The 27,467-nt window shown below is 35.4% G+C and overlaps 1 protein-coding gene across 1 annotated transcript; it reads right to left on the reverse strand.

Moving 5' to 3' along the window:
* Window positions 1-4,417: 4,417 nt before the first annotated feature.
* Window positions 4,418-26,555, reverse strand: LOC129281526 (carboxypeptidase B-like). The gene is made up of 10 exons (XM_064115339.1): window positions 26,402-26,555; window positions 24,365-24,446; window positions 21,764-21,970; window positions 19,724-19,825; window positions 19,100-19,201; window positions 16,668-16,781; window positions 16,000-16,087; window positions 15,069-15,271; window positions 10,650-10,746; window positions 4,418-5,847 (listed from the first exon to the last, which is right to left on the reverse strand). The coding sequence occupies exons 1-10, from the start codon at window positions 26,464-26,466 to the stop codon at window positions 5,672-5,674; spliced, it is 1,236 nt and encodes a 411-aa protein (XP_063971409.1). The 5' UTR covers window positions 26,467-26,555; the 3' UTR covers window positions 4,418-5,671.
* Window positions 26,556-27,467: the final 912 nt, after the last annotated feature.

A 27,467-nucleotide genomic window follows, 5' to 3' on the forward strand; every position in this document is an offset into this window, starting at 1 on the left:
CGTTTTCGGATCAACGAACCTTCGGAACAACGAACCTTATTTCGTTTTCGGATTATCGAAGCTTCGGAACAACGAACCTTATTTCGTTTTCGGATTATCGAACCTTCGGAATAACGAACCGTCGGAATAACGCCACAAATGTTCGGATTAACGAACCCTTTTTCGTTTTCGGATTAACGAACATCGAGGTATAGGCAATTTACGTGTTTCGGAATTACGAACCTTCGGAATAAAGAACCTTCGGAATTACGAAGTGTAACCTTAATTTCATCCCATACACTTATGTGTACTATTTAGGCGTCTATAAGACGCCTTTTTACAAAATCGGGGTTTGCCTTGTAGTTTTAGCTTTTCATTCTCAATAATGGTTGTTTTCAGGGTTTATTAGTACTAATACATGCACTTGTACACATGTTTCATCTTGGTTTGAGAATTTTTTTAATCGGCTGCTCACAAAGTTAAACAATACCTTTAAGGTTTGATATGGCTGAATCTCGAGAGTTACAACTCGTCGCCTGGTCAATGAGGGGCGTGTCTTGGGGAATTGATCAGATTCATGATCATCGAGAGCCATGCATGCATGCCTCCCTTGCAAATTACCAGCATGCCTGGTTACACTCATGCACAAATCGCCACCAGTTAAACCGACTGGCTTACTGCTATTTAACTTGTGCCACATTGTTATTTAAATATCTTGCTTTTTAATAAGTCTTAGGTCTATTTGCATTACAAAATGCTCCATACAAATGTCATTCAAATGCCTCGTCATGCATTCAAGATAACGTGTGAATTTCACGAATTTATTTATTACAATCCTTTTAAATCATGAATAATCAAATAAGTCAATTTATATCATTCGTTCTATATGATGACTATATAATTTTTCTCGACATTTCGAAATGTACATAATTATATATACATCATTATAAGAACCCTCTTTATATCTCATCACTAACAGGAATATTCAAACTTAACTGTTTAAGAAGTGTGAAATAATTGTTTAAGAAACAAGGCAGACGTCCTAATGGTATTCTTTTCAATATCTCCAGTAGGGTCATGCCTCCGAAGTCGGAGGCGAGATCCAAATAATCCTACCAAAGACAGACTTTCCACTCTCTATTTATTTTCTGATATAATTTCAATCTTCCATCATATTCTGCATGTAAGATGAAATTGTCACTTAGCCCCACTCAGCCCATTTACCGAGTAGACCGTCTTGACATTAAAGGATAACCAATTTATATATATATTCGAGATCAAGTGTATGGTGCCCGAAAGCTTGATGAAGACAGGTATTGACCTTGCTACGGCCCTCTCCATACACTTGATCTCGAATATAATCTCGAATATAATTATGAAGGAGACCCGTACACGTACATCGCCAAGATTGATCACACTTATATATATATATATATATATATATATATATATATACATACCGCAATGCCCCCCTTCAGTGTCCTTAATCACCTGCTTTTATTCTCACTACTACTGTATATTTTCTACATTGATAATCATCAGGGGTGCGTTTGGTATTTCAACTGTCCAACGCGTTATCACCTTAAACTCTTAGACTAATTAGCGTCGATTAAGAAATTAAATGGCGTGAAGGAATGTTCATTTTCCCACACTTTATCACTGTATCTTTTCAAATGGGTATTTGTTTCTTGAAGATTTTGTCAGTGAACAGCTGTAATTTGAGTGCGTCAAGCATCAAACGGACAGCTAGCTCTGCACAGGTGTTCCAGGTTTTAGTGGTAGTAATAATCGGGAAAAAAAATCAGGTTTTGGTAGGCCTACGCAAGACTCCCTCACTGCAAATGCGTCAAGATGGTTAGGTGCAAAGGAATTGTTCTTGTATTTGGGATTTTGGCGGTCTTTTGTGGATCAATACTTGCTGTTTTAGGTCCAGGAGACAAATACAATGGGTAAGTGTATTTGGTTATATGCATCGACTTTCCTTGATTAACCTTTTTTTCTCAAATAGCTTTTTAGCAGTCTCATCAGTATCAAAAGGTTTCTTTTTTTAGAACATCTTGTACACTGAATTATTCATGTCCACAATTACTCTGTTAGGTCACATAGGCCTACTTTACTTTGTGCAGTTTTATTATTTATTTGTTCGATTTCATTTTTATTTCTGTTATCACTTTTTTTTCAAGCAATGTCTTCCTTCAACCATGCATCAACGATGTCTACTTTATTACTCACGGAACATGCGCATCAACCTTTTTTGAGTGTATGGTTTATTCCTACTATGTATTTGTATCTGCCGACATAACATTCTATTTTTTCAATGTGAATATTATTTTGATTTATGAAGTAAATAAAACAAACAGGTGATCATGACAATAACCTATCCTGATTATATTGTCAGAAATGGGTTTAAAACGCGAATAGAAACAGAATGAAATAGTGGTAGGGATGTGGCAGTCCCTGATAATTTAGAACATTAAGAAACGATATTAGATAGTATTTTTAGACAAAAGATGAGGTTTAAATCAAGGTACGAATAGACCATAACTTGTCTGATTTTCCTCTCTCTCTCTCTCTCTCAGTTTCTATCTTTCCCCCTTTCCTTCAGTTTCTTTCATTTTGTTCTTCTTATTTTTCTGTATTCCTTTCATTAAATCGCTAATTCTTTCTTTCCATATTCCTCTCCGTGCTTCTACACTTTTAAAAAGAATTGGTAAAAATCAATTAATTTATTGATTGGAATCTACCAGAATTTTGGTTGATATTGCTCATCGGTCGGACACCGTTATTCATCACCTACAGATTACTTTTGTTAGTTTGACCACGTCCTTTTTACGGGGATTGAGTAACTTTGTGGAGATTTGTAAAAAGCCGAGCTTTAAGACCCAAATGATGTAAGTGCATGCAATAAAGTTTCAAGAGAAATCCCTGAAAATTTTATTTCATAATCATAATTATAATTATGCTTCGAAAAATAAAAATGCGATTAATATCCATAGCCTATACACTGCTAAACTTAAAACTTAAGCGTCCAAATGGGCGCTTATGACTGCAGTCAACATCATTGCAGCAATATTGTAAGCGACCGATCAACTTCAAAGTATCAGGCGATTCCTGACTGACCTGTAAAGGTGTGCAGTTATGATTACAACATTACCTATGGGACAGAGAAGAAACCGTCGATCCTGAATTAAATTAATCAACCCCTCTAAGGGTGTACCTATCTTTAAATTTACACTTATACCTCCATGTTTTTCTTTAAAATGTTCCATACAGATATCAAGTTTGGCGCGTAGTACCTACCAACGTAGACCAAATCCGAAGTCTCATTAAACTCGAGCACAACTTCGATGGATTCGATTTAGTAAGTTACACAATTTATTTACTTGTATCACGGGAATTAAAACAATCAAATCTAAATTACTAATGACTGATGCTGAAAGTGATTATGACCCCTGTTACACCGGACTTCGTAAGTAGTCTCTGGGCGCCCCGAGACCATTCTCGGACAGGTTTCTAATCCGGTGTAAACGCACAAACCTACCCGAGACCCCATGAGCGAACCTATCTCGGACCACCTCGCAATGGGTTCCGAGACCGGTCTCGGGGCGCCCCGAAACTGCTTTGGATTCGGTGTAAACGCAAACCTGCCCGAGACTGGTCCGAGACATGTTCCCTTGATGCCACTAGCGTACCTACGGGGGGCAGAGGGGCAGACTGCCCCCCTGACGAGTCACAACCCATGCAAGGGACATACCCCTGCCCCCCCTGATGAGTCTTGTCAAATTTTTTGGCGGACGAGATCCTTTATTTGTGGTTGAAGACCTTTTTTTTTTTTTGCTTGTCAAATTTTTTGGCGGACGAATTTGCCCCCCCTGTGGAAAATCCTAGGTATGCCACTGCTTGATACGCTATACACGTGGAACGATTATCCAAACAACAAACACAGTGCGTGAGCCCTTCCAAACCTATCTCGGACCCGAGACTGGTCTCGGGTATAAAATCCGGTGAAACAGTAACTCCGAATTCGACTGGCGAATATACGAGTTTTTGCGGGCTACCTGAACTCTGGAGCTTAGCCCGCCTCACACTGCGAAAGGCTGAGAGGAGAATTTTTAAATTCACTCTAAAAAACGAAGAGCTAATTTAGCTCTTAAAGAGCGTGTAAAGTGACTGCACTTCGAAGTGCTGATTTGTCCAGTTCAAATTTGAACGAGAAAAAAAATCAGCACTCAGAAGTGCAGTCACTATACACGCCCTTTAAGAGCTAAATTAGCTCTTCATAGCTCTTCGTTTTTCAGAGTGTTGCCAGACGATTGTGGAGTTCTTTGAATATAGTGTGATGTGCTTTTAAATAAAATTTGACAACTATCTGGTTTCTTAGTAGGTATATTATATGCCTATTACAAAATATTGTATCCTAAAACGGGATACGGAAATTACATATGTGGTATTCAATTTTATTAGACTTACCATTTAATCCAAGTATGCCATTATGCATTCGCAAAAAAAATTGAAACAATATTAAGAGTTTGGAAATACTAAATCATTTTGAACATACACTAAAGTTTTACCATGAATTAAGCTTTCGGTCTCTTGTAGTTTCTTGATAAAAATAACATAGAAAGCAAAGCATTGGCAATAATGAGAACAGAACTGAATATGCGGGATTCTTGATATTTGTATAAAAAAAAAAAAAAAAAAAAATAAAGCATAATAAAATATTTCTGAACATGTAACACGAAAAACGAAGACAATAATTTTTCTACGTTGCTTATAATTCGAGTTTATTGAGGTTGACATATCGAAACATTCGTAGTTCTAGTTTATTAATGATTTGTACTTAACATTTAATGACTTACAGAGGTCTGCGTGTAGATAGTACATAAATTTTCTTTACAATTCCATGACAAAGGAGATGATTATTTATTCTTCATAGATTATGAATTGCTATAGATATATTGCGAGTGAGTGTAAGCATCGGTATTGTGTGTTTCTGAAACCCTTCGACGCTCTGTTATTTGGTGCTTTATTTTCCCCAATGACGAAATATATGACAGTCCAATAGATTAGTTAAAAATCTGAAAATTAGATAAATGTGATGAAATAAAGTATATTGTAAGAACAAGCACAGATGCGATGCCATGCAGTGTATCCAAACCTTGCTATTTGGCTTGCTTATTCTGAAAGATCTTCACCGTATTGACAGCAGTATGGCTTCGCACAATTCTTTTAGATTGGAATAGTTAATACTTTTTTTTCTTATTTCAATTTATCAGGCTTGTGGTACAGCATCTATGAGGCCTAGACATGTAACATCGCTGTTAAAAGAAGCTATGCTAAAAACCAGAGTTGATACGTTAATAATACTATTCTCCAGCCTTACCTGTACTATAAGAATCTTTAATACAAGAACTGATCATTATTGTGTAAATTTACTCAAGAGCTTTGAAATCTAAACAGTAATGTCCGATATCTTACATTGATATTGTTTGGAATATTGAATTATTATTTTTCTGACTTTTTTATGACTACTTTTTAACCAAACCACCTACTTGGTTTAACAAAACTGACTAACAACCTCCCTCGGGATGCTTTATGAATGCAATATTATACCTCAACACAAATTTAAAGCACATTTTTTTAGGCCTATAGAATTATAGAATGGACTTAGACAACCACTCAGGCTGAAGAATTAGGGGATAACGTGTAAAGATGTTACTTTCAGAGCCTCGTACGTTTCTCTCCCGGATTTTTCGATGTTCGCCGAGCTGATAATGAAACTCCTCGTATTACGAAGCTCCACAGCGTACGAGTGAACAATGCCAAGCGCTCCGTACGTCCAATCAACGCTCGAGCCATACGCCTGATCTACGTAACAATAATGATAAAAACTAGAATTTAATTCGTCATAATGATGACAAATTAGGTAGTTGGTCGTCATATTTCATGCAGTGTTTAGTAACATAATATGCAATGAATTATTTACAAATGAACTCCCTGATGATCTTGATCATAATAATCATGAGAATAAATCTTGATAATGAAAATGATGATCATGATAATGATGACATTGATTATGATAATGATGATAGTGGTGGTATGGAATTAGTAATTTTGATGGTATTGCATGGTGATAACGTTCACGCCTATGGCATCGGTTCAGTTCAGATTATTCTTCTTTTCAACAAACAATCATGGACATATACATGTATACGCATAGTAAGGAGAAATATATTAAGTATGACCCTTGATGATAATTTTGATGATGCTGATGATGATAATGATGACCATCGGGAGTTCCTATACATTCTGAACTTAGAGCTCAGTGAATTTTCCATAGGCATTTGTTTGTCCATTGTGGCCTATATTTAGTGAGAGCACGCACACACGCGCGCGTGCTGCAAATCTTCATGGATGCTCAACTATCATAAATCGGAGAGAATACATATTCATAAAATAAGCGGCGGTTCTATGTTGCGTAATGGCATTACGCTCGAAAACGCGGGCGCAAATTTCTGAAATGCTGAAAATGATTTGAAACGTATGAAAATTATCATTTTCTTTCAGCGCCATGAGCAGTAAAAGGTTGACCCGTGCGCTATGTATATAGCCGCTATCATCGTTATTATTGTTACTATAATTATTATCATTGTTATTATGGTCAATTTTGAGCACTTATTTAATTTTTAATAATAATAATAATATAGGGTATTTATATTGCGCACATATCCACCTTGTTAGGTGCTCAAGGCGCTCCTATATTACCCGGCTAAGCTAGGCGTTCATAGCGCACACAGCTTTTTAAGGAATTACTTCCTACCGGTACCCATTTACCTCACCTGGGTTGAGTGCAGCACATTGTGGATCAGTTTCTTGCCGAAGGAAATTACGCCATGGCTGGGATTCGAACCCACGACCCTCTGTTTCAAAATCCGAAGACTAATCCACTGGGCCACAACGCTCCACGCGGGCTTGAAACGCGCGTTTCTTGACTTTTTGTCGACTCTAGACATGTTAATGTGATGTAAATATTTTCAATGATCCGTAATGATGATTGATGGAATTTAACAAATGGCGCCTTGGTGACGTCGTTATGACCTGATGACATTGAAAATGTTCGCTGCACATATCCATACACTGCAAAAGCTCTGATGTTGATTTAACACCAGCCCGGAATCTATATTATGTCCACACCAGAGAAGAGTTAGACAACACCAGTTTCGTTTTGGTCTAACACTAGATAGGTGTTTATACAACACCAATTAGTATCAAAACAGCATCGGTTTGATTCCAAACTGGTGTTGTTTCAATACTTCTCTGGTGTGGACATATATAGACTCCGGGCTGGTGTTAAATCAACACCGGAGTTTTTGCAGTGTTGTAACCTCCATATAGATGACATGAAAGTGAAGGAGATATTGAAGGGGGAAAATGTCTGTTAGATTAAAACAAATGTTAAAGATAATTCCGACAAAATTAATAATAATGATAATAATAAAAATAACAGTAATAATAATGATAATAACAATTTTTGTATTTACGTCTGGGACCGACCTTTAACGTCACCATCCGAAAGACGTAACCAGGGCTCGAACCTCGAACCTCTGCATCAATCTGTAACTTCCCCACAGCTTGGATTACAGGCGCACGCCACAACGCCCAGCCGCTGATACTATAACCGATCTTCCAGAGGGCGGCCTGCATGACATAGGGCCTTTTCACACGTGAATCTTGAATCATCATTGTAATGATGATTGCAATTCGTCTTTAGAATCATCGAACCTTTCAAACGCTCACTCGATATTTGTGATTTGAATTCGAATTCCCGAGCAAAGGCGGTATGTGTCCTTGGTGACTAATCAATCAAAGCACTTCATCGCAAATACAAACTACGATGAGTGCATGACATTATATATGGAAGTGCTTAAAAGGGTCACGTAAGCTCCCCCCCCCCAAAAAAAAAAAAAAAAAAAAGATAAATAAAATAATAAATAAAAATTGGAGGTCAACTCTTTCACACGCAAATTTCGTACCGTACTTTGAGTGAAACTTAACTGGAATTCACCTCCGGAGTAGAATTTGAATTCGTGAATGTGAATAGCGTTCGTGTCTAATCATGTTCTAGTTTGGTTTTACACATGCTAAAAATTCGTCATAAGCCTTATTTTTCACTATATAGAATCATTCAAATTACGATTTTTTTTCATCGTGTGAAAGGGCGGATAGTATTAGGTAGTTTTCGCAGCCTTTGTCGAAAATCGGTGAATCAAAACCGCGGCAGTTTCGTCCTGGACTCTACATGGACAAACCAAATATTGACAATGTTTCGTCGGCTCAGGATCTTCCAACCATCACGTATTCCTCGGTTCACCAATTTTCGAAAAACACCTCTCAGCTTTTCATTGCGATTTGACGGGCATTTCCAACAAAATTTATATTTTGCAGAATTCGTCCCCGTCTCGATTGCGAAAACTCGTTACTATTACCCTCCTCCATTCTAACAAAAAAATAGAACGCCTGTCAAGAAGGCATAAGGTCCGCATATCGAACTCACGACCTAACGTTCATGAGGTGGGCGCTCTACCACTGAGCCACAATGTACACCAAGCCATTGTTATTAATTCCTTTGTTCTTACTTCTTACATAATCAATATGATTATATTTCGTCACGTCACAGAGATGATTTGATGCCGCATATAAGATACATTTCTTTATTAGGTCGATAATGTTAATGATATATATTTTTTTTAATTCTAATCTTTAAAGTCACCATCAACAATATTATTGTTATTATCATCAAATTATTTTTCACATAAAAATCCTCTTCACCTTGCTAATATAATCAACTCTGAACTAGAAAATGTTACCGAATGGATAAGAGCAAATAAATTGTCACTAAATCTTCAAAAAACAAAATACATGTTGTTTAGCAACTCCATAAATACACTTCCTGTTGATATTATTTTGGATGGAACTCCCTTGGAAAATGTATCCCATATTAAGTTTCTTGGAATAACAGTCGATAATAAGCTCTCATGGAAATTTCACATAGATAACATATGTAAAACTATTTCACGCAACATTGGTATAATTAACAAGCTTAAATTTTGTTTACCATTATCGTCCCTGCTTACATTATATTCATCCCTTATATTGCCTTATTTAAATTATGGAATTTTAGCGTGGGGTAACACACAACAAACACTCTTAGACAAATTACTCCTATTACAAAAGAAGTCTCTACGTATTATATGTCACACGGCATATTTGTCTCATACTGACCCATTATTTTTTTAACATAGAATATTGAAAATTAAGGACTTATATTTGTTTAATCTCGGTCAGTTTATGTATAACTATAACAACAACAACCTCCCAAATGTATTCAATTCAATGTTTCCAAAAAATCAATCCATTCACAACTATCCAACAAGGCGATTGGGTGAATTTCATTTACCACTTTTAAGAACTTTGCGGGCTCAGAACACATTTATATACGATGGACCGAAGTTATGGAACTCACTTCATAATGATATAACAAATGCAAAATCTTTGAACTCTTTTAAGACTAAATTCAAATTATCTCTATTAAAACCTTATAATATACTCCCAAATTAATTTTAATTCATCATTTCTGTCAAGTCATCATCATTATTATGTCAAGTCATCATCATTATTACTTTAAACTAAAATTAAACATAAAATTATTATCCTTTTTTTATTAAAAAAATCTGACACAAGTCCTTCTCAGATGTGCTCATTATTGTGTCTATCCTCTCCTCTATTTTCTCCTCTCCAGTCCGCTTATCCGCCTTCCTACCGGTTATTTGTTTAACGGCATCAATCACATTTTTCGTGCATTATATTCTTTCCAGGTTATTTTATATATTTTTTCTCCTCTTATACACATCATTGAATCCAGTTTGCTTGAGTCCACGACGGCATGTGTTCTATCTACGTACAGCAGCACCCATCCATCTTCTCAGGGCATTCTCCCCCTTTTTCCCTTTTTTTTTCTTCTCAAGTTTTTCTGGGGGGGGGGGGGTGGGAAGGGTAGATATTTTTAGGACGGGTTGTTTTGTCCTTCACCAAACTGTATATTTTTTATTACTTTGTATTTATTTTGTGAGTATTTCCCTCTCATTTATTCATTCTTTTCTCATTTGATTATCTGTATTTATACTTTGTTATTTTGTTATTTGTTGTGTTATCTATTTCTTGAGGGGCCCACATTGTACAAGCATTGCTTTTTAGTGGGTCCCTCCATTTCCATCTTAATTTAATTTCTATTGAAAAATAGTATATATATTTAAAACCTACAATGTGTTGCCCAAATCGTCTAAGTGTTTTTTTTTTTCACTACATATGTATAATTAATTTTGTTTGCAACGGATACAAATATTTATGTTTTATATATGGTATACAATTTGTTTTTGTTTGATGGAAGTGAAATAAATGAATTTGAATTTGAATTTGAATTATTATTATACATTATTGGTATCAATAATATTATTATCATTATCATTACTACTATCATTATTATTGCTATTATTATTATTATTACTATTACTATTATTAGTATCATTATCATTATTATTTGTACAACTGTTATCATTGTTATCAATATTTATCGCTAAGGAATATCCAAACAAATGAAATACATTACTCACATATAACTGTAGCAATGGGACCCACATTGGTGTCGTACACCGTTTCGCCTTCGTAAACACTTTGCAGTGCTTTTACTGACTCAGTAGCCACTTCAATCTGGGAAGAAGAAGAAGAAGAAGCATTCCATTGTTTATTCTTTAACATAATAACAAATCGATAAAAAATGAATGAAATAATTTTTACACGAGCAAAGTCATATGCAGGTAGGAAGTCAGTCAAATCGTTCGAGAATCGCACAGTCAGCGTTTGTCTTCCTCGAGAGGCAAAATATAGGACTGTGTCATCGTAGGTTAAAATTGTGACATGAACATGATGAACATTCGATTTCGAAGTAATTATGAATTTGGTGAATCGTCATCGTCAAATCCCCTCAAAGTGCTTGCCGTTCCTGTATGATATATTAGTCCAGGATAGAAGGGGTCGAACCTTGTTTTCTTAGATATACAATGTTTTTTAATGGTTTCTTGTCAATTCGAGGGTGCTGATTCCTAATCTGAATGATGCCACTCGTGTAACCTTGAGCGTTTTCTGCAAATTGGCAAAATCCAATATGGCCGCCAAAATATTCATATTACCCATGAAAATCATAAAATTGTCCACACATTGGCTATGAAGTACATGCAATTGTGCTGCCAGAGTGAAATAATATCTGAAAAAATGATTTTGACAAAATATTTATTTTCTTCATATTCAAAATGGCCGCCATAGACCCCTGTATAATATGAATGGGGAAAATTAATTTTCACAAAAGCGAGCACTGAAATGCAAGTAATAGTGATCTATGAGTGAAGAAATGTCTGAAAATTTGATTGCTAACGATATATAACATTTGTTATGTCATGTATGTGATAAATCCTGTATTTTGATATTCAAAATGGCCTCCAAAAGCCCTAACACTATTATGTACAATGTGAATGGTGACTAAAAAAATCACAAGAGTGAGCACTAAAATGCATTTTGTTAAGATAAACGAGCGGAATACTGACTAAAAACATTATTGTTAACGAAATTTATTATTTAACATGCCATTTATGTGATAAATCATGTATTTTGATATTTAAAATGGCCGCCAAAGGCCCCAAAACTACGATGTACGATGTGAGAGAGGATATAAACAATCACAAGGTGAGCGCTAAAACGCATGTTCTGTGGTAGATTGGTGAAATACTGTCTAAAAATATAATTTTCAACGAAATATATTATTCGGGTTTCATGTTTGTGTTGAATATTGTATTTTGACTTTCAAAATGGCCGCCAAAGACATTGACTGTATTATGTACAATTGATATGGGAAACCAATTTTCACAGGAGTCAGCACCATAAAATGCATATAATTTTGAATTAAGAGTAAAATATTGTCTGAAAACATAATTTATTACAGGATATATCATTTATTCTGCCAGATAGGGGATAAATAATGTATTTTGAAAGTCAAAATGGCCGCTACAGGCCCTAACGGTAGGTCTATTATGTACTATGTGAATGGGAACATATAATTTTAACAGAATTTGGCTTTGCTTGACTAAATGGTGTTACATGTATGAGTGAAATATCGTCTGAAAATATGATTTCTAACGAAATAGATAATTTCTTATGTTATTTAGGAGATAAATGCTATATTTTAATATTCAAATGGCTGCAATATGCTTTTTTTGTAGAAATTATCTTTCCCCATTCAAATTTTACATATAAAGATAAAGGGATATGGCGGCAATTTTTCAATTTTAAAATGCAGCATTCATCACCTTTATGACACAAGCTATGATATATTTCGTTAGAAATCATTGGGTTTAGACAATACTTAACACTTACATCAAAATTAAGCAATTTTCATAGTAAAAATTATGTCAAAATTATCTCTCCCCAGTTAAAATGTACATACTACTTTGGACTATGGCAGCCATTTTGAATTTCAAAGTAAGGCCTTTATTACCTTCTCGACCAATATGTGATGTATTTAGTTAGAAATCATGTTCAATACCAAATTTTACCTATACATCACATAGTTACGTGCGTTTTTGGTTCTCGTTCTGGTGAAAATTAGTTTCCCTATACGCATGATACATAATTTTATAGTAAGGGCTCATAGCAGCCATTTTGAAAGTCAAAATACAGTATTTATCAACTACATGGGAGAGGACATGCTATATTTCATTAAGAAAAAATCACGTTTGCAAACAATATTTTCCTCGTACAACAGAAGTATATTAATTTCATAGTCAGGCAAATCCTAATTCTTTCAAAAGTATTTGTCCCCATTTACATTGTAGATAATACTGTTAGGGTCCATAGGGGCCATTTTGAATTTTACAATACACCATTTATCTCATGCATGAAAAAGGAAATGATATGTTTCGCTAGAAAACATGTTTTTAGCCAATATTTCACTCGTAGATTACAATTACATTAAATTTTTTTGTTCTTACTCTTGTGAAAATTAGTTTCTTCATTCGCTTTGTTCATAATACTGATAGGACCTATGGCAGCCATTTTGAATGCCGGTCAAAATGCAGCATAATTACCGAAATTTCAAGGGTAATTATATGTTTCGTTAGAAACCATTGTTGTCAGACATTTTAACACCAATATTTCGCAGTTATTGGCATTTTATAGTCAAGCAAATTCAAATGTTGTGAAAATTATTTGTCCCCTTTTATATATTGTACACAGTATAAGGGGTCGATGACAGCCATTTTGAATATCATGATACGGCATTTATCACATTAGATAGTATACAATGACATAGTTATGTTAATAATCATGTTTTCAGACATTAGTCCACTCGTAGGTCACAATCACATGCAATAATAGTGCTCTTGTTTAAAAATTATTTCCCTATTCATATTCTACATAATAAAGTTTACAGGGGTTATGGCGGCCATTTTGAATATCAAAGAAATAAATATTTTGTAAAATATCGCTTTTCCAACGAGTATTTCACTTCTGCACAACAACTACATGCATTTTATAATTAATGTGTGGGCAATTTTATGATTTTCATGGGTAATTTGCATTTTGGCTGCCATATTGGATTTTGCCAATTTGCGGAAAATGCTCAAGGTTACAAGAGTGGCATCATTCAGATTCGGAATCAGCACCCTCGAATTGACAAGAAACCATAAAAAAACATTGTATATCTAAAAAAACAAGGTTCGACCCCTTCTCTATGGGGCCTATCCTGGACTATATTTGCTTTCTACTTATCTGCAATATTGCGTAAAATTGTGTACGCCCAAATGCGCACATGCGTTCATGTCTTTTAGCGCATGCACGGTTTTATTTGGCTGTCTTCCTTTATTGGAATTTCCTCAATGTTTCTAGTCAAAGGGGTACCCTAAACACAAACTAATATGATTTGAACAGATAAAGAAAAATCTGAGAAACAAAACACTAAAATTTTGATAAAAATCGGACTAGGAATAACAAAGTTATGGCATTTCAAGATTTGCATTATTCCGCTGAAATGGTTCTGGCTTGTCTTCATGAATATTCAGTGAGCAAACTGATGATGTCATATCCACACTTGTTCGTTTGTAGTTTATTATATGAGATTCGGTTTATACATATTTTTTATACATATAGAACTAAAAAGAAAATCGATTGACAAATCATTTTGTGCATTCGAAATTCTTTGCTTCAACTTATTTCATTATAAAGGAGACTTATCATTCACACATGTATGGAAAACAGGAAAACAATTATGATTTCATGTAATAGCATAAAGGAAAGTGGGGATGTGACATCATCAGCCCATCTCATGAATATTCATGACGACATGCATGAAACTGTTTTCACAATAGTATATTGCTAATCTTAAAAATTCAATAACTTAGCTATCAGATTTTGATGTTATTTCATTATAAGGGAGATATATCATTCACACATGTATGAAAAACATGAAAACAAGTATAATTTAATGTAATAGCATAAAGGAAAGTGGGGATGTGACATCAGCACGAATGACAAAACATGAAATATTTGTTTTCTACAACAAACGATTTGTAGACAAAGTGTTAATAGACCAAATCATCCGGTCTATGAAGGAAAAGGACTAGAGCTATATATAGACGCAATGATGCGGGTACGCGCATGCAGTTACTTTGGGTCAATTCAGTGCACTTTCTTGGTCGAGCGTGCAAACATATAAATAAACCTAACAATCAGGTAAACAAAAAAGTTCTTAACCACAAAATAATAAGTACATTTCGTCTAGGAACTATTTTGACAAGCAAAAAAAAATTAAAAAAATAAAATAAATAATAAGATCTTCACTTTCAATGGGGAGGGGGCACACTTCAGTTTAAACGCCATTTTTACATTACAAATTCTCATTGTGCCTCTCAAGGGGGGGGGGGGCACGGCCCGGCTGTGCCGCTCCCCCCCCCCCCCCTGGATCCGCCAGTGCTAACAATATTCACCTGTTCTTTATTGTCTTTTGGTAATTCCGTTGTGTATCCACATGGTGTCATCCACATCTCACCATATGCGTGAAAGTCGATGAAAGCAAGAACGCCACGATCATTGTTAAGATTTGTGATGTAATCGGTCACCGAGGAGACTTCAATTTCGGAAAATGGGTTAGGACCGGGGTATGCCTCTGAACACTTAATCGAGGATGCAACTAAAGACAAGTAGAAGATAAGCAAATTAAATGTAAGCCTATTCATTACACAGACAATATTGACAATCGGCCAAAAGATACATCTAATTAAAATGTATGATAATGGCTAATCATGATTTCTTTTCTAAGATTTGTTTTCTTTATTTTGAAAGAAATAAGTATTGGGTTCATCATCTCAAGATATGATTGAATACAATGCAATAGGCAGTAAAGAGTCAAACAGTAAGAAATCGCTTTATAAGGCAGGACCATGGCCTTGGGAAGGATTTTTGAAGAGGGGGTACTGGTTTGAAAAAAAATAAATTGGCAAGCCAAAAATATAATAATAATAATTCAAAAAAGGTCGTCGCTCTAAAAAATGAAGGTGAACTCGCTTATAAAACAAAAATGACAAGCAAAAGGGGAAAAAGTTTTTTGCTCCAAAATAAAGGTGATTTTGGTCAAATTTCTACTGTTTGGTATACCAACCTGATTTCCAAAAGGTGGTGCCAATGGTGTTTAACCCCCTAGATAAATATTGGGGTGTGTTTCATCACGCCATGCAGCACCCCCGCTTTCCAGGGCAATGCCCATATTGTTTAATGATTTTAAACAAGTTGTTAAAAAAAGTTTAAACAACTTGTTGTTAGAGTGACAGGTTTAAACAATGTGCTATATATATATATAAATATATATATATACATCAAAGACGGGAGATTTAAGAATTGAATTGAACAAAGGAAACTTACGCCACTGGTAATCCCAGTTCCTATTGGGATCTACACCATAGCATGAGGAGAGTGGAAGTGGTTTGCGTGTCTTACGCCACATGCGATCCTTATTGAAGGAATTGACACGCAAAAAAATCAATTAATATTTAACATCTATTAACAATGGTTTAATGAATATTCAATGTCAAGTTATGAGTATTTTAATGGATACTCAACATCAGTTAACAACGTTTCAATGAGTATTCAACACTTTAAGAAGAAGAAGAAGAGTAATAATAATCACAATCGTGTTTACTGTTTTTAACACACAATTACACACTTGCAACAATAACGCATATAGCATTTTCCTTTAATTGATTGACGATAAGCCCGAGATTGTCATGAGTGTAGTCAGGGACCTTATATAGGCCTTATACCCAGTTCTCATTGTCAGGATTTGGGTCACGATCCAAACAGCGGTCCTAAACTTGGAGCAATCGTAGTGATCTTATCAGATCGTATCAGATCATATTACATCAGTCGTGACGATCGGATTGATCGTAGAAGAAATTTGAATGGTTCAAAACTTTCGCGATCAGTTACGATAGGCCAATCGTGTCGTTCGTAAAAAGATCGCACGGCAATGGGAATGAGTTATTAGGCCACACGGTCATCGTACCAAATCGTATCATATCGTAGATACTTACGCCGTTCCAGGTAAACTCGTAACCATCGACGTTATACACAGGCAACATGTACACGTCTAAATTGTCCAATATATCTCTTGCGTTCAAATCGTTGGCCACGTAACCTTCAACGAGCTACACAAAAGAAAAAAAATGATGCATTATGAATTTCAAAATGCTCTAAATGCATTAAAATTGCGACAAAAAACATGGAATTAACGACTGCTCGACTAGATCAAGGCATTCTACCCCATGGCCCACTTGAGCTCTATTTTGTGATTTTTTTTAAACGAAAAAATGCAAAATGTGTAGTATGGAAAAACACACTTAACTCATCAACTCAAAATACTATAATTTCTCGAGTCTTTCATTAAGGACGTTCTACAGTTATGTTTGTGCGCATTATGATCTGCGCATAGTTTACACTCTGCGCGCTGATGTCACAATGGATGAACAGGTGACTAATTAGCTGCGGGTATGAGATGATTTTTTCTCATCTTCTGCACTTTAACTGCAGATCCAATGCGTTATTTCATGAAGCCAAAAAATTGAATTATTCCATGAACCATAAAACAAAATTCTCTACAATTTCAAAATACTTTACTCTGCAGTGCTGCCAAGAATCACGAATATTACCCCGAGTTTGAATAAATGGTAGAGTGGTTTTGATTTTTCTTCACATAGATACAAATCATTCGGCGCATTTTTGGTGTTTTAAAAAGCACATTTGCTCTAATAAAAATGCTGATAGTTTAAAAACAAGCACATGAACCCCTATTTTTTAATGTTTTTACCTCTTAGGTATACCTTCCTCTACAACTCTGCAAATTTTGGTGAAAATGACATGGATTTTGAATAAAGTGCAGCATTTGTTGTACGTTTGTAGTTTGTTACTGAAATTTCAGATTTTTTAGATTGGGATTTTGTTATCTTATACGCCATTTTTAAGAACTGACAGTGCTGTTAAACTTAAAATTGCAAACAAATAGCACTATAAATAGATTCTCCATTCTAATGATACAATTATTAACTCTGCGAAATTTGATGACTTTTTCATGTATTTTGACTGAGTAATAGAGGTTTAAACTCACTGTAGTAATCTTAGGCGGTCTAAAAGTAAAAATGCGCAATTCTTAAGAACATCAATTTGGGTGAACTTTGAAGCTCTATAGCAAAAAATCAAGCACATGGACCTATGTTAATTTCTGCAGATTTCAAATATTAAGGTTCTAAAGTATCTTTGTGCAAAGTTTGGTGAAAATGACATGGATTTCACTCTAACTGTGGAACGTCCTTAAACCCATATGGAGTTTAATTTTCTTGATAGCAATTCAAACCTGGGTAATAATAAGAGCAGGGCCCTCTTGGAGAACAGTTTTCAGAACTGAAGTGGTTTCCCTGGGTAAATATACCTTTATTATTATTATTATTATTATTATTATAACTTAATCAGATATGTGACAAATAACATTTTTAATACATATTTTACATCGTTGAATAGAAAAAAGGGGAATTGTTTACTTATTTAACTGAAAAATCTCTTCTAGCCCTTATAAGTAGGATGCGAACAATATAGAGATAAGATTCGAACCCCTCCCCCCCCCTCCTCCACCCCCAAAAAATGAATAAATGAAATAAGATCGGAAAAAAAATCATGAAAATAGGGAAGGAGAGTACCAAAATTAGTGTAAGAATATGCCTTATTGTCAAGTAAATTACCCAAATATATTATCACCTTTTCGAAGAAAGCATTCATTTGGAGATGAGTATGCTCCGAATTCTCAAGAATGTGGTCTTTTAAATTTCGAACAAATTTTGATAAAGAAATCCAACTTATCACATTTACATAACTGTTCCCTGTTTGATCTATAGGCAAATACAGTGAGAGGATTGTATACTATGATGCATATTTTCTTGATTACAGATGATTTTGAAAGCAGCGCTACATTTCAAATGTTTTTACAAGATCAATCCGATTTATTCTACTCGTCACAGGAACCATTCCAACATCCATTTCGAGTAGAAGGCATGTGCCCATCCCCTCCGTCAGAATCGAAGGTCAATTGGGATTTTGTTACGACGAAAAAAAAACGAGTTATGTTATAGAAGGTTCGCTATTTTGCATCTCAGGTCTTAAAGAAAAACACACATTTCTCAAAGGGAAGACATACACACCTCTTCGGAGACCCCCCACCCCCGAGTAAATAACGTACATGTATGCTCCCCACCCACATAAAACAAATCTGGTTACGACACTGTCCTAGAAAAGGATATATTCTCTAGAAGTCGGTTGTGTTAGTTTGTGTAACCGTCCAACTATTTTGGCATAATTATAAAGCCCCCGAATATTCATGTCGTTACCAAAACTTGCAACACTTTTATACAAATTAGAATAACATTTAACTTTTCATAATAAGCATCAGTGTGTCATGTAGGCCTATTAATACTCATACCAGTTTAGTCATGTAAATAATTGTAGCTGGGGAGATCCACTCGCGGGCGTGGATGCCGCCTTCGTACCAAGCGACCGGTTTTCCTCCCGTTCCTCCACTTATCTGGTGATAGAAACACAAATCAACGCTGTAATAACAATTATGTTTTAAAAACACGGTCGCCATTATGAGCTATATGCTTTCAAATACAAATTGCAGACGTCTATTCTGATTGGTTCATACTGAATATTTTTTGGGGGGTTGTTCAAAAGAGAAGGGTTATCCGCATATTTAAAACATTTGTGATACAGGAGAAATTGTGGAAGTAAGGCATTCTACAAAAATTACTGTTTTCACTTTGTAATTTATTGTTTGAACCCAAATAATGTATGCATTATGTCAAAGCTAAAAAAAAATCAATGCTTTCAGATAATGCAAGTTTGAAAAGAAATTGTTTTGGTTTGATCGGATCAAGATAACTATTTCGATATTGGCCAAGGACATTTAGCAGCTTGAAAATAAGAATACTGCATTCTGATTGGTCAAAGACTCTTTTATTCTATTCATCTAGGCACTCATAAACAATAAAATAAAAAACTCTGCTCAATCTATCTTTTTTTTTTACTGGGGTCTTCTGAAGCAAACCTTTAAAGCCCGAATCGTCCTTCCTTCATAAGAACTTCCGACGTCGACGACTTCTACGAGATTTGGATATGACAAAGCAAAGTCGTCCATCCAGCTATTAATCTGGAAAAGGAGATAACAAAAAGAGAAGAAAAAAACGTAATCACGGGTGGGTGAATATCATCAGGGGGAAAAGATCAGGCCGGAGAGAGAGAAAGAGAGATACGCTTTTCTTTCTGAGGAGTCAATTTGACTATACGAATGGCGCCAACTGGGAGTCAATTCCTTTTCGAGGCAAGTAACTCGTTTCCCAGTCACTTTCAGTCGGAGTTTGAGTATTTTTCAGCGGATGATTTATAACTCTGAATATGAACTCTGGGTGCGTCGTGGTCGAGTGGTTCTGACTCTCGCCTTTGAAACAGAGGGTCGTGTGTTCGAATCGTATATAGCCATGGTGTATTTTCCTTCAGCAAGAAATTTATCCACACTGTGCTGCACTCGACCCAAGTGAGGTGAATGGGTACCCGGCAGGAGTAATTCCTTGCATGCATTGAGCGCCGGTGATAGTAGCTCGAGCTAAAGCCGGGGTAATAATAGCAGCGCTTTGTATCCTCTGACAAAAAGCGCTTTATAAATCCAGCTATTATCATTATTATTATTATTATAGTTGACTCCAAGCTGCACTGATTCCGAGACAAATTTTACTCCGCAGAAATAAGAGTGGATAGACAGAGAAAGGGAGGGAGAGGGGATTCATCGTGGGCCAAATAGAGATATAGTGGGAAGAGATGCCAAGAACCACTATACAGTGTGTCCCACATAAAAGGAAACCCGAATTCAGAGTATGATAGCTCATTAATATGTTTCGATCATAAAATCATCGTTACTCGTAAGATTGGAATCTCTTCTTTGATTCGAGACCAAATACATATTCACACATTGCAGAGTAAAATCAATAATCAGATAAGATGATATGAAGATCGGATCGGACGTGAAACTGTACTCCGTTTCAATAATACTAAGTCCAGATGAATAGATTTAATTTTTCTTTCGTATTAAAAATTTAAAGGAACAAAATCATTATAAAAGAAAAATAAATCGCTTAAACAAAACTGTAAGCCTGTTGTATAGCTGCTATTGAGTGTCTCCGTTATCTATCACATAAAAATAAAGAACCAAAATGCTAGGGCATATAATATTCAGAGTTAGTTATTGCCATTAATTTCCATGTTACCATCATGTTTAAGAAGAGAGAGAGGGAAGTGCCAGTGGAGTTACCGTGGAGGAGTGGTCTAAAGGCGACCGCACACCCTACGATTGGTCTGCGACCCGATTTCAGAAAAAAATGTAGTAGAATTTGATGCTAACATTGAGACTTGGAATATCTTACTGTGTAATGTTCCAAATCATCGTACGAATACCTATGTTCAAATATGTGACTATGCTATCATCCTTCTTAGAATAAAAGCGAATTTAATATCTAGTCGTAATGACGTCATAGCAGTCGTATACGATTGGCTACGATTTGAAAATAATTTGGCCTTTACTCCGAACTAAAGGCTTGCAATCTTTCATAATGGTAATATTAGTATTCTTTCAATTAATTTTAACCTCAAATAAAATGATATGTTCCATTCACATTTTCAGAAAATGAGCAAAGTGCGATTTGTTCCAAAATCGGATCGCGAACAGTCGTAAGGTGTGCGGTGGCCTTAAGGGGTCGTTAGCTACACGAAATTCCGGCCACGGTTCATTGAGCAAGGCAACTTTACGACTGGTCTACAACCATGATTGTGCACGTTCTTCTAATCAGTTGTTGTAAAGTTTCACTCCAATCCGGGCCGTATATAGGCCAGTTAGTGTGCTGGGCAAACGCTTCACTCGAGTAAAGGGTCTGATTGTGCAGCCTACTCATGTCTTGTGTACTGAATGCTCTACGTTTTGTAAGTGCTAGTCTTTGCGTGGAGGCACACTTGTTGATCAAAGTTCCAATCAGGGTCTGTGCCTGCAGACTATAGGCCAGTCGTAATCATTATATTAAAAAAAAACGATTATAGTTACCGAATCAAGGGTGTTGTAATCGGTGTAGCTAAAGCCAGCCACCGCTTCCACCCTCTCCTCATCGATATCCTTTTGTAGATCCTGGACTGTAACTTCGAACTCGAGATTACGGCGATTGATGTGACCGACAACAAGATCTCGGTGCAAAGGGCTGATTAGCATGTCGACAGGGCGATCGACTGTGGTAGGGGACTTCCAGAAGTCGACCTAAAAGAGACATAAACATGATAAACTTCGTCTAAAAATATTACATAGCGGTGTAGATTAATTTTTTTTTTTTTTTTTACAAATGAATTCATTTTGCTTTCATTATCGTGTATTTTGTTCCGAGACGTAGGGCGCATTCATGCACAAAGGTAACACAATAACTTCGTCCGTCGTTTTCGAAACCGCTACGCAGTCCCTTTCTGGAACGTAGAGAATCTAATTTCAAAAGCCCTTCGTGACAACGAAGTCTTTGTCGAAAATGGGTGAATCAAAACAGCAGTGTCGTCCTGGACTCTGGACAAACGACATATTTACAATGTTTCGTCAGTTCCGAATCTTAGAACTATACATGCATGCTGTCCCGGTCCACCGATTTTCGACAAAGGCCTCTGAACTGTCCACTGTGATTTGACTTGTATCTTCAATAGATTTACTATGTTGTAGAATCTGTCCGCGTTGCAATTGCAAAAGCTCGCTGGTTTTTGGCGCCTTCAACACGGTCGCGTGCACGCTAGATATTTGTTTTTCTTTCCTGAGGCAGATGACCCAATAACAAGGTTTATTCCGTCAAATAATACATCTCATGAATATTCGTAAAGATATCAAGAAACTTGCAACACCTGGAGCAACTCGTCAGCATGATGTAATCCTTATGTTTGCTCAGCAAAAACTCTGGTGTTAACCAGTGTACATAGAGGACCACACCAGTTATTTTACTCCGTGTGTTAAATTGACAGTGTTAGTTTAACACCTATATAGGTTGTATTACAACACCTTTGGATGTTACTTATACACTCTATTATGTTCAATCTCTAGGGTGCAATTTTAACACTTCAGGGTGTGGTCCTCTCTTAGCACCAACTGGTGTCAGTTTTAACACCACAGTTTTTACAGTGTGCATTCAAATGCTGCCGGTTCGAATTCTATTAGGACTTACAATGGGAAATTTCTTCTCTTTTGCAGAATGGGAGGTGGCTCTGAAAAAATACAAGGATTATAACCTGATTCGAATTGTTCTAAACATATTAGGCCTATTTGACCGGTTGGTGAAGTCAATACAAAAATATGACCTGTTGCAACTGGGACATCGTTCAAATTCACACCGCTGTCAGACCAAAGCCCGTTGCAGACTTATATTTCGTCAGCATGATGTAATCCTTATGTTTGCTCAGCAAAAACTATGGTGTTAACCAGTGTACATAGAGGACCACACCAGTTATTTTACTCCGGTGTTAAATTGACAGTGTTAGTTTAACACCGCCATGAGGCCGCCATCAATTCAAGCCTAACCGCTCACGATGGCGGTCTCCTGCGTTCATTTAATACATTATATATATATATGTTAACATTTATTAAAAGATTAATTTATACTCACATCCTTATTTGTATTAATTATGTAATATGACTACATTGCTTATATTGTGAATTATTTTGAATATTGTAATTGTAAATATTTTTGTATTGTGTTTTCGAACGCAGAAATAAATGCAAGCAAGCAAACAATTTCCATTTTGCGCACGAATCGCAATTTAAAATACATCCACTTTGAGTTTACGAAAGTAACACAATGAGAACAAAATTAAATATACACAAAGAAAATAGAAATCAAAACAAAAACAAAAGTATCAACAGAACATATATAGTGGAAATGATGATAAAATGGTTAGCACATAATTATGAAAAATATAGATTAACAGAATAATGAATGGAAATGGGGCATGCACAAAACAAGCCATAAAAAGGCTTGTTAAACACGCATACCCAAGGTGTATTATTCGTTAAAATAAAATTCAGTATATGGTATGGATGCGGCAAGTATGTAGGTTCTATCAAACTCCTTTTATAATGCTGATACTTGGTTAGGTGCAACATTGATACGTAGTGTATTTTGAAAGAAGAATATCGAAGTTTGTGCATTTATACGGAAAATATGTTAAAGATCAAGACAAAACATAGGTTTGAATTGCCGCCTCAACAATAATTTTGAATCAAAAAGTGCAAAATTCATAATTAGAAAAAACCTTTAAATACTCCATGCTGAGCTCTTACTCCCTTTTGCCGAAAAGTACCTTCCTCATGACATGCACATCGGAAAACCTTATTGTACAGTCATGATAGTTATGCATTGCACTTTTCTATCTAAATCAAAATTTATTGTACTCTGTAAAAAAGTATACTATGTTACGTTAAACGTTTAACGGTAATTCGTTGAAAATTTTCATTTACAAAAGATATTTTGGCAACTTATTGCTAGCTTATCATGTTTTTATTCTTTTATGAGTAGTGCATACATTACATTTAGTTGAGGTATGGAAAGAGTTATTACATTTCTATTCGACCTACATGCAAATTATTATAAGAAATGGCAAGTTTTATAATGGAATCATTACTTACATAATCTTTCACTGCGTCCTTGAGTGAGAAGAGCTTCCCCAGCTCCTGGTCATTTTTAGGAGTTACCCTGAGTACTTTGTATCTGACACGAAGATGAAAAAAATATATGAAATTAATATCATACAATATTATACTATTCAATTGAGAGCAATACACTGTCCACACAACTATTGGTTAAAATCTGCCCAAATTGGGTTAAAAAACTAGTAATTGGGTAATAAATTTGCTCAATATGATAATAATCAAGGATAACCGTTCACAGCACGCGGCGCCTGAGCCCCCTCGCCGACGCTATATAACCCGTGCGCAGTAGTCTAGATTCTAGACGTCGGTGTACTTGTTATTTCTCTCCCCTTGCTTTATTCTCCCATGCGCGCCATCTCCAGTGATCGCGCTATCTTTCACGGGTAGGAAACACTGAACTAGAGATACGTATTTTTAGTTCAGTGGTAGGAAATCGTGTGGCTGTTTTCATTTCGGGCGTAGAGGTCGAGGATTGTGTTATTGATCAACTGAAAAGCAGAACAGTCCTGGCAAAGGACTAGTGCGCAGCAGCGTCTATGCTCATTGCCTGACGAAGTCTAAGCTACAGCTTGCAAACGAAACGTCACTTTCCAACTACGTTTGTTACATCGTGAGACAACTGGTTATTTCTTCTACTCAGGATAATAATTGCCCAGAATATATATATATATATATATATATATTTCACCAACATAAATTACCCAACACAGTGGACAGTATGTTGCCCAACATTTTAAGTGTGTACAGACTTATGGTCTTATGTCACAAATCTATCTTTTTCTGCTGTAAAGCCAAGTCCACATCAACAAAACGTTGTTTTCAAGATTTTTTTAATACAAAACATGAACATTAAAACACAATCGGGTGCAAAGTAATGGCATTCCAATATTTACTAATCTCATAAAACATTTATATGCACGTCACGGCTGTATGCAGATGAGGGAGACAGTGATATCACACACTATTTATGCTATTATTTTTCCACTTTTTCCCTCATGATAATGTGAAATAATACTTCTTTCTAAATTGCTGAACATGTGGAATTATCATAATTAAAAACTACAATGGTGATTCAACGAAGAGCGTCATCATTGTCAAGTCAGCAAAACATATATTTTATATTTCGTTTGATAAAATATAAAAGCATTAGTGTGTGTGTGACATATCATCGATTCTCTCATTTGCATATAACCCGTATTGTTCATTATAACTATTTTGTAAAAAAAAATAATAATAAACAAAAGTTTAAAATGTCATTGCTTTTTGTAAATCTTATATCCGATTTTGATGAAAATATAGTGTTAAATTCACTTGATTTTTAATCAACTTTAAGCCTGGAGGTAGACTTGACATTCAAAACCTTCATACTAATTAAAGAATGGGCCACAACCATAATAAAGTTATGCACAATCGAGATAGGCCAGTAATAATTTGACAAATTGCGAAACCAAGAGTTGAAAAGTTCCAGAACGATGAAAAATCCGCGACATAGATTGGAAATTTAATTGGCAAACAGGAAATATTAACGCTGAAATTGTCATCGAAATCAGATGCAAAATAAGACAGTTATAATACTTGTTAAAATTCACAAAACATTTAATATATGCCCTGGTCGGTATGTGAATGCGGTAACAGATGGCGTCATATACGCACTATTGTTTGGTAGTTTATTATATTAAATTATGGATTAAATATTAGATCTCAATTTCCTACTCATTATAATGTTAGACAAAGTTGGATTTCTCCCTGAACATGATATGGGACTGACATTAAAAGACAATACTATGATACGATAAAGTGTGTCTTTATCGTCAAATCTGAAAAACAGAAGAAATATATTATAATAAAATAATATCTTTTTCTCTCTCTCTCGTCTTCACTTCCTCTAAATGTCATCAAACATATTTTCGTAATGAATAAAATATAATTGTGTTTGATAAACAATTACACATTATTGCTGCCAAACGATTTTGAAAAGGAAACTTTGAAATTAATTATTAGATTTAAACGTACCCATTGTATTTCTTGGCAGCCAGCGCACTGGCTAAAAGAACGGCAAATGTCAGAACACGAAACATCTTAACTTCTGTTCTATCAGGAACGGTAGCAAAGAATAAAGAGGTAACAGTACATCGTGTACTAGTCGTTCACTATCACCTGGGGAATAGATAATTATGGGATAGATAAAAGTAATGAATATTCAACGAACTGTGGGTACATAATTTTAGGGGACGGAGCGGATGTTGAAAGGGAATAACATCCCCCTCCCCAGATTTTCTTCTCAACAAAATTAGTTGTTGCACATTCAGTGATCAATATTGTAAATCCTGTATCATGTGTATTTGTCGTCATCCCAATGGAAGAAAATGTATTACCATAATAACATTTCACTAAAAATATCGCTTTATTCTGACGGTAGTTTTATTCAGTTTGTTTCATCTTTCTCATTTCCAATAAAATGATGCCAAGGTCCGCCAAAACGATGTAAAATATAATGGAATACCATTAGTATACAAGCAATATAATTAAGAAACATGTATGCAATACATAATGTAAATAAAGGAGAATTATACATTTCAAACTCAGAATGATCAAACAATATTTTAGTTTAACATGATACATCAATGTTGGACATCTGAATTAGGTCCACTGCCTTCGCTATCAATTATTTAATATTATAAATTATCTAAACCCCAAAGTGAGTGTAACAATGATTGCTCAATTACTAAAGTATAATGCATGAACAAATTCTTTTATTTTGTAACACACTTATTTCAATAAATATTTTTCATTTTACACGAATCAAATTACTTATAGACATTTAATTATGAAATTATTGTGTCGAGGGAGAAAAACAAACGTTCGTTTTCGAAAAAAAAGTAATGGTAAGCATGGTAAGAGTATTATTTCTTCAAACATTCCAACTCCACCCAACAAATCTACAGATCATTGCTCCACCCTCTGTCTTTTTGCGCACGGTCCATGATTTTGCACACGATTCACGACTTTGCACACGGTCTGTTATGCAACCACTCATCGTCACATCCATCGCTTTGATCTGATAATGTCATAAACATCC

Source organism: Lytechinus pictus, chromosome 2 (genome assembly GCF_037042905.1).
Source record: "Lytechinus pictus isolate F3 Inbred chromosome 2, Lp3.0, whole genome shotgun sequence".
In the NCBI taxonomy this organism is placed as follows: domain Eukaryota; kingdom Metazoa; phylum Echinodermata; class Echinoidea; order Temnopleuroida; family Toxopneustidae; genus Lytechinus; species Lytechinus pictus.

Bases quoted from the DNA above. Each gene is read 5' to 3' on its own strand.
- LOC129281526 (XM_064115339.1), bottom strand. From the start codon at position 26,466: ATGTTTCGTGTTCTGACATTTGCCGTTCTTTTAGCCAGTGCGCTGGCT. The intron at 19,202-19,723 runs GTTTGCTTCAGA...TTCTATCACCAG, and splicing joins GGACGATTCGGGCTTTAAAG to ATAAGTGGAGGAACGGGAGG. The intron at 16,782-19,099 runs GTATGAGTATTA...TCTTTTGTGTAG, and splicing joins TTATTTACATGACTAAACTG to CTCGTTGAAGGTTACGTGGC.